Source organism: Bufo bufo, chromosome 5, assembly GCF_905171765.1.
Source record: "Bufo bufo chromosome 5, aBufBuf1.1, whole genome shotgun sequence".
Lineage (NCBI taxonomy): Eukaryota > Metazoa > Chordata > Amphibia > Anura > Bufonidae > Bufo > Bufo bufo.
In genome coordinates, this window is record NC_053393.1 from 411307536 (window position 1) to 411325220 (window position 17685).

General features: G+C 42.6%; 1 protein-coding gene across 2 annotated transcripts in view; it reads left to right on the plus strand.

The window, feature by feature from the left end:
* Positions 1-17103, plus strand: part of NR1D2 (nuclear receptor subfamily 1 group D member 2) — a 54290-nt gene extending 37187 nt beyond the window's left edge. The window contains exons 5-8 of one of the 2 annotated variants that reach the window (XM_040433116.1): positions 963-1627; positions 2768-2953; positions 4874-5084; positions 13516-17103. In XM_040433116.1, coding sequence (XP_040289050.1) covers positions 963-1627; positions 2768-2953; positions 4874-5084; positions 13516-13712 — 1259 coding nt within the window. In that variant the 3' untranslated portion in view covers positions 13713-17103. The remainder of the gene's footprint in view (positions 1-962; positions 1628-2767; positions 2954-4873; positions 5085-13515) is intronic. The other variant, XM_040433117.1, reaches the window with a different exon arrangement.
* The last annotated feature ends 582 nt before the right edge of the window (positions 17104-17685 follow it).

The following is a 17685-nucleotide window of genomic DNA, read 5'->3' on the forward strand; positions in this document are numbered from 1 at the left end:
ATTCAAGGAGACGAGGTCTTTGAAGAAGTTTTTTGTTTTTGAAGCCCTTCAGTCTCAGATGCCGTCTGATGGTTATGGGGCTGCAGTCAGCACCAGTAAGGGCCTTAATTTGGGTCGAGGATCGTCCAGTGTCTTGACGGACAGCCAATTGGATCCTCCGGCTCACTGCTGATGAAATTTTTTTGGGTCTTCCACTTGACTTTTTTGTTCCATAACCCTCAGGATCATTTAAGAAATTCCAAATGACTGTCTTACTGCGTCCCACCTCAGCAGCGATGTCGCGCTGTGAGAGACCCTGCTTATGCAGTTCAACAACCCGACCACGTTCAAAAAGGGAGAGTTTTTTTGCCTTTGCCATCACAACATGTGACTACCTGACAATGAAAATGACAATGAATCCACATCTTTGCACAGATTTGGCCTTTTAAAGGCATGTGGTCCTAAAATTTGGATCAGCTGAAAAACAGCCTGTTTCAGTTTAATCGTTATTTTCAATTAATTGAATGCTGAAAAAATGTTTTGTCTCACTCTCATTTCTTCTTGTTGCATGTTGAAGCTCTACTTGGAACTTTGTTAGGATCCAACAATGTAAAATATGATTTTTTGCCATTTTTCAAGTGGTCTTAAACTTTTGATCAGGACTGTATTAACCTCTTTATCCATTGCCATTTCCAGCTCTGCCACTCTGATCACTGGCCTCAGTGGTATATACAGCATGAGACCACTGAGGCCAGTAAATGGCTGCAGTGATTGCATGGAGTTAATGGCTGCAGTCTGTAAACACAGGGCAGAGGTGGCAGCCTGGAGCAGCAGCACTGGAAACAGCAGGAGATAAAGTGGTGAGCATACAATATTTTATCATTTTAACACATTTCGTGACTTTAAGTTTTATGTTTTTTAACAGGCTTGGGAATTCAAGTAACGATCTCTCTCTTTTCACTTTTTATGTCCTTCCTTGACAGCTGTTCGTTTCGGGCGCATTCCAAAACGTGAAAAGCAGAGAATGCTGATGGAGATGCAGACTGCTATGAAAACCATGATGAACAGCCAGTTTGTTAGCTCAGGACACCAAGAAGCACTGCCAGATTACCAAGCTTCACCTTCACTTTTGCCACTTGTGCCCCCACCTGTTCAAGAAAAGTTGGACACTAGTGGTCACAATTACTCAGATAAAAGCCTCACTCTACCTGCATCTTCTTCTCTTCCTCCGCCATCATTTGATGTTAGCAAAGAAGATGTTATTGGTACAGTAACTAGGGCTCATAGAGAAACTTTCATGTATAACCAGGAGTCTTCCAAAATCAAAACCGAAGCAAACCACCAGATAGAAGAAAGAATGAATAATGTAAAATACATCAACAAAAGCAACAATATCTACTCCAATAATGGTCTCAGCACTGCTCACTGTCCCGCTAGTGGAAACCAGAATTATATAAATGAACAGCACAGAGAGAAGAACATGGCGGGTTATTCTAACATCCATGCTGTTTGTTACTCCAATGACAATAATATAAACATTTCCAATGGCTTCTCCCACAAAGATTGCCGCAGAGGAGCCATGCTTGATGTACCACAGGCTGAACATATGAATGGCTACTCATGCAAGAGGGGAAGGAGAATGCATCTGGTACAGAATTCATTGCTTTCCTTTTTATTGCTAGAAAAATCAAAGGGGTTTTCCAGCCGCTGAAATTATTTTAAAACCAGCTCACAGTACCATACCCCCTGCCAATCCCATTCCAGTGCTTTATGGGCCCCCCTTGTTCCTGACTTCGATGGTGACCTACCTCAGCCATTTCCTATGTGTTGAGATGGTACCAGGAAGTGGACACCAGCAGCAGCCCCTAATCCTTGGAATAGGAGTGGCAGGGTAATGGTGCGATGATGGTGAGTATCCCTTATTTTATTGTTTTAGTCCAATCTGAGCCCACATTTTCAGTGGCTGGACAACCCCATTACATTTTCTAATCACATTTTCTTAGTTTGATACCATTTCATCAGTAGTGTAGCTATCTTCTAAAAATCACCCCAATATGTTCATGAGCATTGAAGGCTTTCCTGGTCTGTGTGAGTCTTCTTCCTAGGTTGACGGAGGTCAGTTACTCAGGCCTGTATGGCAAGTTCAGGTTAAACAGGATAATTTTTGGAAATACACTTACTGACAAAAATAAATAAAATAACGCACCATGATAGAACTGTTGGATTGCTGCAAAACTCGGCATGCAGTTATGTCTCAAGTCTTGCCACAAGAGGGCGTAAAAGTGCTTCCCCAGTATTCCATAAAAAGGCTTCTAGAGGCTACTCTTTGGTAGTGTACCTCTTAGCGAGAGATAGTTGACTGTTAGACATACCTCAATTTGCCCAATTGACAGACTCTGAGTGCGCATCTGTGGACCAACAGAAGCAGGATGGTCATTTCGACAAATTGTCCACTATCTAGGCAGTTCTGACCTAGCTGTTAGGAGGTGGTTATTTAGCAGTGGTTATGTGAGGGTGTTCACACAAGGCAAATATTGTGTCCAGGCTAGAGGTGGCCCAACAGGGTACTAGAGCCTCCTTTCAGTTGTACAGTTTTACCAAATAAACCTATCCTTTCACTCTGATATTGTAATCACTTACATCTATCTTTATTACATTTCCTCCTATAATGTTTCATTCAATTCCAGCATCTCCTTGGCGCTTTCTTTTTTTGTCAATGAGTGTCTACTGATTGCCACCTTGATTTGGATTTTGCATCATATTCTTACTACTTTTATACATTTTACAGGTTTGCCCTATGAGCATGTCTCCGTTCATGGACCCAAATAAATCAGGACCTCAAATCTGGGAAGAGTTCTCTGTGAGTTTTACCCCGGCTGTAAAAGAGGTTGTAGAATTTGCCAAGCGCGTTCCAGGATTTAAAGATCTTTCCCAGTATGATCAGGTCAACCTGCTGAAGGCTGGAACTTTTGAGGTTAGAATTTGATTATGAACATTTTGCTTCACTTATCCACAGGATACAATAACAACAATCGAAATATAATTATCCAGTTCAAAAAAGTTCAAAATGAATTACCCAACTGGTTCCCGCAGCTCCAGACTTCAGTCTCCAAGTCCTTCACAATCTTGAAAAATACCGCAACACTCTTCTTTTACCAGAAAAGTGTAAACTTTATTCACCAACAGTGGCGTTTTGAATGATATTGATCTGTGTGATTTGAAACATCGCTGCTATGTATGTTTGGTGAATAACGTTTACAATTTGCTGCTAAAAGAAGAGTGCTGCTGTCTTTTCAAAATTACTTATCCACAGGATAGCCATTAAGGGTCTCCAGGGGTCCCCGATGATCAGCTGCTGTCCGCTTAAGAGCTCTTCTTGGAGTATTGCAGTGCAGATGTTGCTGTAGTGGAATAGACAAAACCGTTATATAGGCAGCCTTAGAGTCAGGCATCAATCCAACATAATTTCACAAGAACCGCAAAAACATTTTTCTTAGTTTTTCATGTTCATCTACTGTTCATGTATCAGGAGGCTGTATTTGCCCATTTTTATTAATTATTTTCAATTATATAAATCTTGTAAAAAGACATTCAAATATATCAAACTCCCTTATTAACCTCCCCCTCTCCCCCATGGGTGTAAGAAGAAAAAAAAAAAAAGCCTTTATCCGTTTTCAGCTTTTATTTTCAAGAATCACTTTTTCATATCACATAATTTCCTCTACTTCTGATCCCTATTCTCCTACTCTAGATGTTTCCCTGGCTGCCTATTTCGTAGATGTTATTAATCGGGCTATAAATACTAATTTATCATTGAGCACAGTGGACCTTCCTATTATGAGGCCTTCATCTCACCTAATATTGCTCATGAAAATCTATCTGGATTTTTTTCTGCATTCCCACCACACATGTTCAAGATCTGCTCCTGTTAACTCACATCTATTACATTTATCCACGGCATGTAACCCCATTTTATATAATCTATTAGGTGAATCATACAATTTAAGTATTATAAAGTTTCTATTACCCTTTGTGACATTGAAGTCAAGTGCCCTATTAAAAAAAAAAACTCCCCCTATTAATAATCACTTTCATCCATTTTGCAATCAAATGCAACTCTGTGTACTGTTACAGTTCAGTCATTAGTGCTTTGTATATCTGTGACACAACTTCTTAAACTACAGATTTAGCAAGAACTAATGTGTGTTATTGACATTGAATCTTTCTTCATCCAACGTGCTAGTGCACCAGAGGCTGCAGAAAACTGCTGATCGGCGGGGTGTTGGACCCCCAACCATCAGATATTGAAGACCTATCCTGAGGCTAGATCATCAATATCAGGAGCCTGATAAAAATGTCACTATACACAATAGTGTACTGGAAAATATGAAGCCTGCACTTTGTAAATTTTCACCCCTGGGGGCCTTTCAGGGGGGACTCCCATGTGGCCAGACCTGTGGAGAAAAATCATACTTATCTGCTCTCCTCTGTTGGGTTCCAGCTTCTTCGCTTTCCCCACACCTTTCGGGTCTCCCCGTGTCAGCATCTAGTTTGACACAGGTCACACAGCCAACTACTGGCCACTGCGGGGACATGTCCCCCATGCATCACGTGACACTATGACATGATGCATTGGGGACACGTCACCACTGCGGCCAGACATTTGCTGCCGCGGCCACAACATCCACTTTGGCATGGGGAGACCAGAGGGGTGCAGTAGAGTTGGGGGAGAAAAGGAGGCAGAACCCAGCGGCAAGGAGCAGGTAAGTATGCTTTCCCCTTTAGGTTTGGCCATTTGGAGGGGCCTCCTAAAAGACCATTGGGGGTTAACAGCCCCTTTAATGATGACCATAAATATCAAAGTTTGTTACCATCTTTTCTTTTGTTTTGCCAGGTATTGATGGTACGGTTCGCATCATTATTTGATGCAAAGGAGCGTACTGTTACTTTTCTTAGCGGAAAGAAGTACAGTGTGGATGAGCTGCGCTCTATGGGAGCTGGGGAGCTGCTCAACTCTGTTTTTGAATTCAGTGAGAAGCTTAGTGCTCTGCAGCTTAGTGAGGAGGAGATGAGTTTGTTTACAGCAGTTGTCCTCGTCTCTGCTGGTAAGATCTAAAGGATATTTTCTCTTTTTCTCCTCTTCTAACAAATCCTGATCACTGTGTCATTTATTGCAAATGCAGTGTCGTTGAGTGCATAAAAATCCTTAAAGAGGACTTGTCACCAAAAAATGCAATGCAATCTGAAAGCACCATGTTATAGAGCAGAAGGAGCTGAACGGATCGATATATGTTTGTAGGAAAAGATTCAGTAAAACTTGTAATTATTACATTTACATCTGCAGCCCTGTGAAGTGCTATTGGTACAGGAGGGAGGTGTTATCAGTGATTGACAGCTATCTCTTATACACACAATGCTGTCCATCACTGATAGCCCCTCCCTCCTGTACTGATAGCTGTTCACAGGGGGTAGAAAAAGCAAAGATATAAATGTATAAATTACAGGTTTTACTGAATCTTTTCCCACAAAACTAAATATCAATCTGCTCGGCCCCTCCTGCTCTACAACATGGTGCTGTCAGATTGTATAGCATTTTTTGGTGACAGATCCTTTTTAAATGGGTTTTACAGTTATCCCCTATCCACAGGGGATGTCATAAATGTATTTTGGTGAAAGCCATCAGAGGTCTCATTCATGTGCATCCTTCAAGGACTCAAAGATTCTTGATTCTTGTGCTTGATGGATTCACATTTGTCTTAAATGCAGTGTGCAAGATATCTACATCATATAAGACACACACAAATAGGTTATCCTTGGGTAAACACTTGTAGAATATGGTTAAAGTGAGTCCCACACAATGAAGCTCAGTACAGAAGGTGGCATCTTGCTGGTAGCATCTACCTGGTGAAGATATTGATATATGTGTCCTTGTCAATCAAGTTTTATATATATATATATATATATATATATATAGTCATCCACAATGATTCCTTGTACCTTCCTACATACCTTCCTTCTTTGTTCAACCCTGAGGGGGTGGACACATGCCATACAGTATACCGGGGACAGGGCATTCGCGTTACCCTGCAACCGGCCTGCCCTGTGTTCTACGGAGAACTTAAAGTTCTGTAAGGACAGGAACCACCTGGTGACTCAGGCATTTCTCTCTTTGGCCTGGCTCATCCACTTAAGAGGGGAGTGGTCAGTCACCAGGTGGAACTTTCTCCCCAACAAATAGTAGCAGAGAGACTTCAGTGCCCACTTGATAGCCAGGCACTCTCCACTATACTGTACCTGGTCTCGGCTGGGGTAAGCTTGCAGATGAGGAAGACAAAGGGATGCTCCTCCCCGTTAACTTCCTGAGACAGTACAGCACCGAGGCCTACTTCGGAGGCGTCCATCTGTACTATGAATTCCCGCTTGAAGTCAGGCGTCACCAAAACTGGGGACCCACACAGGACTAACTTCAAAGCGGAGAACGCTTCTTCCGCCTGATCATCCCTGCGAACCATCACCAACCTGCGTCCCTTCAAGAGCCCTGTCAATGGCGCGGCCACTGGAGCAAAGTGGGGAACAAACCTCATATAATAGCCCACCATTCCCAGGAACGACTTTACATGCCTAGTGGTGACAGGTCGGGGCCAATTCCGAATCGCCTCAATTTTGCTTACTTGGGGTTTGATAACTCCTCGCCCAATGACATACCCCAGGTACTTAGTCTCCTCTAACCCTATCGTGCATTTTTTGGGGTTAGGGGTTAGCCCAGCCTTCCTAAGGGAGTCAACTACAGCCTGTACTTTGGGTAGGTGACTTTCCCAGTCGTTACTGTGGATGACGATATCGTCCAGGTACGCCGAAGCGTACCGACAATGTGGACGAAGTACAATATCCATTAGCCTTTGAAAGGTGGTGGGGGCGCCATGCAAACCAAAGGGTAACACCTTGTAATGATATAGCCCCTCCGGTGTGATGAAGGCAGTTTTCTCTTTAACAGCCTCTGTTAAGGGCACCTGCCAAAACCCTTTCGAGAGGTCCAAAACTGAAAAATATCGGGCTTGTCCTGACCTTTCAATTAGCTCGTCGACTCGGGGCATGGGATATGCATCGAACTTAGAAATCTCATTCAATTTTCTAAAGCCGTTACAAAACGGTAACATTCCGTCCGGTTTGGGTATCAATACTATAGGGCTGGCCCACTCACTTTTAGACTCCTCTATGAGGTCTGGTTGCAGCATTAGTTGTATATCCTCCGAGATGGCTTGTCGCCGAGCCTCGGGTACCCGGTATGGTTTTAACCGGACCTTCGCCTGAGGCTCAGTGACAAGGTAATGCCGAATTGTGAAAGTGCGTCCAGGGAGGTCCGAGAACACATCCGTGTTCCGGCTAATAAACTCCCTGGCCTCCTGAGCCTGTTTAGAGGAGTGGCTGTCAGCAATTCTTACTGTTGCATTCGCTTCCCTTGCTTGAGACAGAGGGGCTGGAACCTCTTACCCTAGAAAACCTGGCCTCAGGCTGCCTTCAGTACAGGTTTCCCTATCTTTCCACGGTTTGAGTAAATTCACATGGTACACCTGCTCCGGCTTTCGTCTCCCTGGCTGGTGTACCTTGTAGTTTACCTCTCCAATTTTCTCAAGTACCTCATAGAGCCCCTGCCACCTGGTCAGGAACTTACTGTCCACGTCAGCACCAGAACCAAAACCCAATCACCCGGGTTAAAGATCTGCACTCGAGCCTGCCGATTGTAGATCCGAATCTGGGCTCGCTGAGCGGCCTCCATATGCCTCCTGACAAGAGGCAAAACGGTCTCTATCTGCTGTTGCATCTTGGTACTCAAGGACACTTTTATGCGGAGTGGGTTGCTGTTCCCACGCCTCTTTGGCTACGTACAACAAACCACGAGGATGTCTGCCATATAGTAATTCGAAGGGCGAGAACCCAGTAGAGGCCTGGGGCATCTTTCGCACAGCGAACATGAGATAGGGCAGAAGAAGGTCCCAGTCCTTCCCATCTTTAGACACCCTTTTTAACATGGTTTTTATTGTTTTGTTAAACCTCTCAACGAGACCGTCTGTTTGCGGATGGTACACGAACGTCCGTAACTGTTTGATATGCAGCAACAGAGTTCCCTCATGACCTTGGACATAAAAGGGGTCCCCTGGTCATTCAGAACCTCTTTAGGTAGCCCCACTCGGGAGAACATTTCCATTAGCTCCTTAGCTATAAGTTTAGCCGATGTATGTCGCAGTGGCACTGCCTCCGGGTACCGAGTGGCGTAGTCTAGGACGACCAAGATGTGTTGGTGTCCTTTAGCGGACTTCGGTACTGGGCCTACGAGGTCCATAGCGATTCGCTTAAACGGTACCTCGATGATCGGGAGAGGTACCAAAGGACTGCGGAAAAGGTGCTGGGGGCTAGTTGCCTGGCAGGTCTGGCAAGACTTACAGAATTCATCCACCTCTCTAGACACACTGGGCCAGTCCTGACACCGCCAGCAGACTATCGGAGCCGGGTCCACAGGGGGTACATCCGGGGCGGGTTTGGTTGGCACAAGTCCTCGGGTCTGGGGTGAAGATTTATGGGGTTTGACTGCCCCCTCCTGAAAGAACCCCCCTTAAGATTCTTAGTAGCCTCGTAGCGCTCCACCAGGTCCACCATCTTCAGGGCATTGCCAGGGGACACCTGGCCGATCCAGTGCTGGAGAGGGGGTGGCAGAGCCCTCCAGAAGATATCTGCCAATAGTCTATCCAGCATAGCCGTGGGACTCAGCACATCAGGCTGTAGCCACTTTTGCAAGAGGTGGAGTAAGTCATAATATTGGGGTCTCGCAGGCTCATCAGGCTTAAACCCCCACTGATGTACCCGCTGGACCCAGAGCAACACATTCACCCCCCAGTCTGGCCAAAATCTCACCCTTTACTTTTTGGTAGTCGGCCGCTTGATCGTCCGGCAAGTCGAAATACACCCGCTGGGAATTGGAGCCTAGGAACGGAGCGACAACCTCGGCCCACTGGTCTCGGGGTAGCTTCTCCCTTGTGGCCACTTTCTTGTACATCGCCAGGTAGGTTTTGATGTCGTCTGCGGGTGTCATCTTAGGAATCGCTGCACATACTGCCTTCCGGGCATCGTGGACGCTCGGGGTCGCTCCTGCTGTCTGCAAAGCCATCACATGTTGTAGCAGCAACTGGTTGGTCTCTTGCTGCTGCTTATTAGCCTCACGTTGGTGCAGGTTTGTCTCCCGCTGCTGCAGATTAGCCTCCATGAGGGCCTTCACAACAGCCTCCATGTTGTCGTGGGACACTGGTAGTAATACAGCTGGTTTAATGTACGACATATATCCGTGCCTGAAAAAATGCAGAAACCAAAAATATCGGCGTTCACGCCAGCCTCACTGTTCTTCCCCGCATCCTCCACCAATTGTGGGGATTCGCTCTGGTAGACAGGACAAGCGGGTGCAGTATAGAGGCAAAGACATGTTTGTAACTCAAAAACTGCAGTGTTTATTCACACTAGTTGCAGGTTCACAGTATGACAGTCCATTTTCAGTATTGGTGTTAGTTCACACCCAAAACAGTTCATACAGAAAAACATTCACCTTTGATCCTTGGTGTTTAATCCACACCCGGCTGAATGCTCAGACTCAGAAAGTCCACCTGCCGGCTTTAGGCGGCCTGCTCGCCCGACAGACTGTCTTCAGCTTTCAGACCACACACAGGCCTAAGATCTCAGCAGAGTTTCACACAGCTCCAGTGTCAGAGAGGAGTAATCCTGACACTGCTGGCTGTGTTTTTACAGGCCTGTCAAAACCCGGCTTGTACCGTGGGGAGTAGTCACCGGATCAGCTATTTACAGCCATACTAGATAGCAAGGTGTCACACAGCAACTGCTGCTGACACATGAAAACTGGCTCTTACTCCACCGGGGCCAGGAACCTCGGTGACACATACCTATCATCCACGATGATTCCTTGCACATTCTTACAATATATGTGTATATATATATATATATACATACATACACACACACATAGGCAGGTGCTGGCTGTATAATACAGCAGGCACCTGGCTGCAATGAAGGGGATCGGCGATTACGCTGAACCCGGTCATTTAACCACTTAGATGCCACAGTCAATAGCTATTGCGGCATCTATGGGTTAGCCCCTTCCCTCTTCCTTCCAATTGGAGTCCCTGCACTGAAATTGCGGGGCTCTGATCGGTTAAATTGACAGCCTGGAGCCTTCTGAAGGTTCCCAGGCTTGCCATGTTTAACTGCCTTGTAAAGCCATTCCCGAGGAATGGCTCAGCAGACAGTGTCTCAGATTCTCACAGACCGCAATAGTATTTTATTGCAGTCTATGGGACAAGCGATCAGAACATTGCAGGTTCAAGTCAACTTAAGGAACTAAAAGTTACTGTAGAGAAAGTTAAAAACAAAAAAAAACTCCTATGAAAATATTAAAAATTTTAATTACCCCCTTTCCTAATTCCAAAATTTGCCTTTTATTCACCTTGCCCCCCCCCCCCCCAACAAAAATTTCATAAAAGTGATCAAAAAGCTATATATACTCCCAAAAATTGTACCAATAAAACTACAGTTCGACCCGCAAAAAACAAGCTGTCATATGGCTCTATAGATGAAAATATGAAAAAAAAAAAAGCTATGGCTGTGAGAAAATGGCGATGCAAAGAAAATTTTGATTGTTTTTCAAAGGTTTTTATTTTTTTAAGTAGTAAAACAAGAACATGAAAAAAGAGAACGTCATTTTTAGTGCATACTGAACGCTGTAATATCCAAACCCAACAAAACCTTGGCATTTTTTCATAGTAAATTAATTGGTGCAATTAAAAAATACAACTTGTGCCGCCAAAAATAAGTCCTCATATGTCTATGTGAATGGAAAATTTAAAAAGGTATGGTTCTTGGAATGTGGGGAGAAAAAACAAGAATGCAAAACTGAAAATGAGCCTGCTCCTTAAGGGGTTAAGCAAGGCATAGGAACTATCAGGAAATTAATGTATTTAGGTGCATTAATGGTGTTACAGAATGACTTGGCTAACATACAGTGATTTCATTATTGTCCATTCCCTGATGCCTATCTCTCTATCTATCTTGTATCTCTCTATCTATCTATCTATCTATCTCTCTATCCATGAAGTACAGTTTCCAGTCTTAGGAACCCAAAGATATCATACAATGTCCATAACTGGCAGCTAAATAATGACCATGATAACAGGCCATCGGTGCCTTACTTCTTCCATCAAAAACCTCTGTTTTCTAATCCAGAGATTCTAAATTTCCTTATTTTTTCATTTCTAAAGGTTAATGCCATTTTGAATATTCGAGATATCGGCTTAAATATGATGCCTGTGTTGTGTTTGCAGTTTTGGAAATTACTTATAACTTGTAATAGTGATATATATACTGTAGTAATACTAAAGAAGCACTCCAGCAGTTTTGGACGTATAATGCAAACACACCAACCATATTCTAGCCATATTTGTTTCACCCCTGCTCAGTTGCATGAAAACATTTTAAGCCTTTTCATTATGGGCAGCTGTCATGTGATCCCCAGTCTGACTACTAGTCCAGAGCTTGCTCTTCTGTATAGATAGGATTTTGGGCTCTTCTGTTTGGCTGACTTCCTGTGAACTACAGGATTACATCATCAATCTAATCCCTCCTAAGGTTCACTAAGAATTTCTGTATGTCCCACCATGCATAGAGTGCTAGGGAAGATATAATTTCTGTGTTATCTAATAGACCAGGAAGAGCCATGTGCAGAATCTCCATTGTATTCTATGAGATGCTGCTTCACACTACTGTCTGTTGCCTCCTACTTGTAAGAGCTGACAGGGAAAAACATATTCCAAGCAGGAGGTAGGGTAGGCAGGTTGAAACTGTATCATATAGGATACATTGAGACTCTGTAGATGGATTAGGAGACAGATGTTCTATGTCACTGATCTATCACTGGCTACTCTTATGTCACAGAGAAAGTGCAGTGTGATGAGACCCTGCCCCCTCTGTCTCAGCAAAGCTAGAGGCAGGATGGGAAATGTAGGCTACAATAGAGGAGCCACATCTGAGGAGAAGAAGAAATCAACATGGCAGAAGACAACCCATAAATGGCACATCAGCTAAAATAAGGAAAACACACATGCCTGTACATAGCCTGTGCTGCACTGTGTAATGCTGAAATGAACTTTTAAAGCGTACCTGAGTTTTCAGGTACGCTTTGCACAATGGCTGTGCTTCTTTGTATAATAATAACTTTGAAGGAATAGATCTTTTTTGGGCTTCCCTATTTTTAGCCATATTATTCCCTGTTTCAACTGCACAGCTAGATGCATTTCTGTCAGAAGTAGAGGGCGTCTCCCTTCTGTGGAATCTGCTGACACTGTACTGCTGTGATGTCCTTTCCTTTACTTCCCACTATGTTTGTTTTTTTCAGGCCCGGAGCTCACAGAACAGATAAGGAGAGGGAAATCACAGTTACGGGCACACAGGAGGCTCCTGTGATGTCCAGAAGCAGTGTAGAAGCAGTTTATTTATCAGGCTCAGGATCTCAAGCTGTGTCTCTGTTAGTAGGGACAGATCTTTCCTGACAGCAGGCATTGTACTGCAAATTAGGTGGAAGTGAGACCCCTAGTGGCCATGACTTCACAGCTTTTTTTTCAGGTGGATGCAGTCATATTTTTTAAATGAAGTGATATAGAAATGTGCTAGTTACACCATTCTCTAATAAATGAAATGGAATTGTGTGAATGTACAGTAACTCTTTAAGCAATGACTAGACCTTGACCTGCTAAATACTAATTTAATGTTACCCTTATCCAAGTTACTTGAAACTTGAAGTATAGAAATAAGGCACATATGTAAGGAAATAATATGAGATGTCACTCCCATCATGTCTCAGAATTAAAGGGGTTGTCCAGGCTTTTTCTATTGATGACCTATCCTCAGGATAGGACATCAATATCAGATCGGCTGTGGTCCGACACCCCCTCCATCTCTCTTCCTGCTCCCTGCAGCTGTTCCATAGACATACAGAAAGAGAGACGGGTGACGTCTCCTCATACAGCTGATCGGCGGGGGTGCTGGGTGTTGGACCCCTGGCGATCTGATATTGATCACCTTTCCTAAGGGTAGGTAATCAATAGAAAAAGCCCGGCAGCCCCTTTAACCTTGGAAGTTACTTTGATCTGATTGGCACTCCTTGCCATGTTCTTCAAGAAACCGACAACAGCCTGGAACACATTTCTGGCCCTGAAGTTCCTACATTTCAAGCCCATTTAACATTTCTTTATCAGAAGAACAATACATGCTAGAATAATGTCCTTAGTACAAGGTTGTGGAGAAGTAGAAGAATTAACATTTCTGACTGCTTGTGCATTTTATGTGCCCCTTCTTCTCTAAACGTCCTTCCACTGAACAGTTAATATACTTATCTACTGGATGTATATCCTGTGCATATGATATCATAACTGGACCTTCCAATTACAAATGATATATTAGTATTATTTTTCTTTTGCCTTCTAGATCGCTCTGGTATTGAAAATGTAAACTCTGTTGAAGCATTACAAGAAACACTGATCCGTGCACTGAGGACTTTAATCATGAAAAACCATCCCAACGAGGCCTCCACCTTTACTAGGCTCCTCCTGAAGTTAGCAGACCTGCGTTCTCTCAATAACATGCACTCAGAGGAGCTTTTGGCTTTCAAAATTCACCCATAGGCCTATAAATGACTAATGTTCGACATCTACTGTATAATGTGTGACAGATTAGGAGTTCCTAAGGGTATGTTTGGAACAATACATCTATTACAAGTGCAAAAATAGCCTATAGAAGAGGAAGAGTCTTTTGTCAACTAAAATATATGTGCAGCCCACTAGAAATTAGTGAAATGACTGAGGCTTTAGTCCCTAGAGGATATTTTTTTTTATGAATATTGGTGCAGCCTACAAATTGGCTACCTCTACACAACGGAGACAGCGTCTGCACTTTATGCTTCATTGCTTTATAACATACAGACTCCTCGAGCCTTATTCTGCGTTGAGTAGGAGGTATTTCGAATTTGGAATGGATCTGTAAAAAAAAAAAACATAACACAAAAAAAATCGAAGAAAAATGTCCGTCCGCCTAGAAGAGAGAGAAATGTGCTTTATGTGCTTTATGTGTTTTAAACCATTTAAAGAACCAAATTTTGTTTCACCAAATTTCTGCTGGCCGTGGTCAAGGCTATATTAGATTTCTTTATTTATATAGCTAAGTACACACCCAGCACGCTTGTCAGCTTTTAGGCGTCTGGAAAATCCTATATCTTACAAAGTATGTATCTTATCATTCCTAATGCTTTGCTGGTCAGTTATGTGCCTCCACGAAGATCTGGATTGTTGTCTGTCACACAGATTTTTAGCGCGCATGAGTGGATCCATTTTCTGTATTTATGTGTTTTGAAGCTGTAAATAGTCCTGGTCAGAGAGTTACAGATGAATATATGTCGGCTTCCTTGCAATATTTTAAACTGTGAAGGAAGCTGTTACAAATCGTTATTATGTATAAGAATTTTAAAAATATGTAAAGATATCCAACTATTGAAAAAATGTATGCTGCAGACATTTGTTACATGGAAACCTCCCAGTGCAACTGGGTCTTTTGCGGCCAAGCTGCAAACTCAGTGACTCGCTGTACAAAAGGACTTGTTGGGCAAGTAACAGCAATGGTTAAATCCAGGCAAATCCAAGAACGTTGCCCACGGCTTGTGCATATAGGTGTTCGCGGGACACAGTTTCACCTCAGTCAGCATCCATGTATAATATTGTATTTGGGCAATATATAATGCCCCCTGAAGTGCTGAATGCAAATGAGCAGCACAAAGGGACACAAACATGGTGGACCCTTCTGCCGTACTTCACAGATTGTCACAAACATGGCGGAAGCTCATATCGTACTTCACAGATTGTTATAAATCCAAATGAGGCCTCTGCTGCACTTTATAGATTGTCACAAACAGGGAGGAAGCTTCTGCCGTACTTTACCGATTGTCACAAACATGGAGGAAGCTCCTGCTGTACTTTACCGATTGTCGCAAACATGGAGGAAGCTCCTGCTGTACTTTACCGATTGTCGCAAACATGGAGGAAGCTCCTGCTGTACTTAACCGATTGTCGCAGAGATGGAGGAAGTTTCTGGCCTGCTTCACAGATGAATGAACCCTTTGTGGATATGTGTCTCCTTTGCAAAGAAAAAAAGATACTTATAGATACTTGTGTGTTCAGCACAATACATGTGCAGCATAAAAAGTATGTAGAAATGTAATTTATAAGTTCTTAGCACTGCGCTAGGTTTTCAGCTAGAGTAGATAAGATATGCACTTTATATTAGGAGCGAACCAGTTTTCACAGTGCTTGTCTCAGTGACTAAGACCATTTTTGCAGTAGTAAGGGAGACATGTAATAACTCATCAGTTATAATAAGATCCAACTTTTAGCAGCGGTGTAAAAAAAAAACATTCATACCCATTTCTCCGATGAGTCACAGGGTTTTTTTTTTTTTTTTACTAACATCTTTTATATTTTCATGTCCCACCATTGGGCTAATTAACTACCCAACACAGAGGGCTAATCTTTCTCAGAGCTGCTGCATTTGACCTTTAAGGTGATCTCTGTAAAAGGATACATTTTTTTTTAAACTTTGGGTAACATCCCTAAATCCTATAAAATCTGATGCAAAGCTGACTTATAACTCTGCATTTATGAAAAAAATGTTTGATTGTGTCTCCCTATTGGATTCATGTTTAACAGTAAAAAACACCCCTTCAGCCCTAAAGAAACTTTAGGACAACACAAAAAATTGCATCATTTCCTAACTGCCATCATTTCAACCACATCAGGGTTTCTGGTTTTTGTGTTATGTAGGGTTGAACTGCAGCCTAGCATGAGGCTTCTCGGTGCCACTCTACTTATATTATGGAGTCCCTCTCTTCTACTGGATTATGTTTGAGACACATTCCCCAGTGTATGTCTTGTACATAGTGCAGGTCAAGGTGGAGTGGGATGCACGAGTGCCCTGACATCAAGGAGACGTTAGATGCCATGCTAAGCCATTCACTGGCAGAACATCCCTAGAAATCTAAGAACAGCAGGCATTTTGGTGGTGGATGTGCGCCAAATATACTGGGTAAAATTGAGCAGTAGGTTTCCTTAAGAAACCACAAAACTTAATATTTTCACTGTGTTGCACCAAAAAGGGCATGATTAAGGTTTTCTTTTGTTGTTATGTTTTGCTAATATATATATTAATGTGGTAAAAAGAAGAAATGTGTGATCAGTAATCCTTTAACCTCTTGATTGAACTCTTGTTATTAATGTTTTTATTTATGTATTGCATTTTATGTGATTCTTTTATTTCATGTGCCATACACATTTTGTTCTGTGTTTCTTAATTTAGAAACAATTTATGGCCCATTACATATAACTTAGAATCGTACCGATCTCTTATATTCTGATGCTCCGTACCTGCACACATCTTGAAGCAGGTTTGTGTTGTGATCACTCACACATGTTGCAGGCAACCATTCTGTCCAGTAAAATGCAGTGCTTACAGATAACCACAGTATCAGTCATTGATATGCCTGCCATTGAATTGATTGGCTGAAGCCAAATGGTAGGCTCAATTTAAACCGAATGGCTGCCATCAGAGATCTGAATGCACTTAGTTATGAGAGTTTGACAGCTATAAAATATTAAATCTATATTCTTTGAAATATTTCAGTATCCCACAATTAATTCAGGTGTACTATTTTCATGACAAGCTTCTGTAGGTTTTCCTTTATTAGCCTGTTGACAAGTTTAAAGGGGTGTTCCAGGCAGAGAAAACTCTTCCCTGTTAAATATATATATACAGTATATATATATATATATAACTGAAGCACTTACTAATGTACTTGTTGTTTGGCAACTGAGCTTTTCTTCGAGATTTTATTTCCCCCTTCCCCAGGCAGAAAGTTTGTTAGCTTTTGATTTCACACTAACTGTTGTCTCAGCCTCCCTGTGTTGAGAGGAGACGATACCTCGTTGCACTTCCCCCAGCCTCTTCCCTTCTGGTTCATGTCAGAGTTGAACTTTAAAGGGCTTCTGTCGCCCCACTAAAGTCATTTTTTTTTTTTTTGGGCTAGTAAATTCCTTATACTGCGATATATGAAAATATAATGGCCAGCCGGAGGAGAAGATCACAGCTGGCCCTGTCAATCAACACGACGAGGGGGCGTTTTTTTGCCGCCCTACTTGCTGGTAGAGACCTAATTTACATATTATAAAAGTTCGTTTTTATAAGAAACTGCTGAAGGAAAGTAAGTAAGACCATTATATTTTCATATGTCGCAGTATAAGGAATTTAACTAGCCCAAAAAAAAAATATGACTTTAGTGGGGTGACAGAAGCCCTTTAAAGATTGTTCAGGAGAGGTCAGAAAGAAACTGGAGACCGAGCCATCAGATGAGCACTCTGATGGATTTATCACAGAGTGGTATTCTGCATCTGCAAAAGACAATCAAACCATTCTTTTTTTCATAAAAACCTATTATAGCCTAAAATATATTGAAATCAGTAAAAAAAAAATAGGCTTTAACCTTAAATGTGTCATTGAGAACATTGACACATGTTATAGGTATGGCCGTTTAATTAAACTACTGGTGGCTTTCCAGCT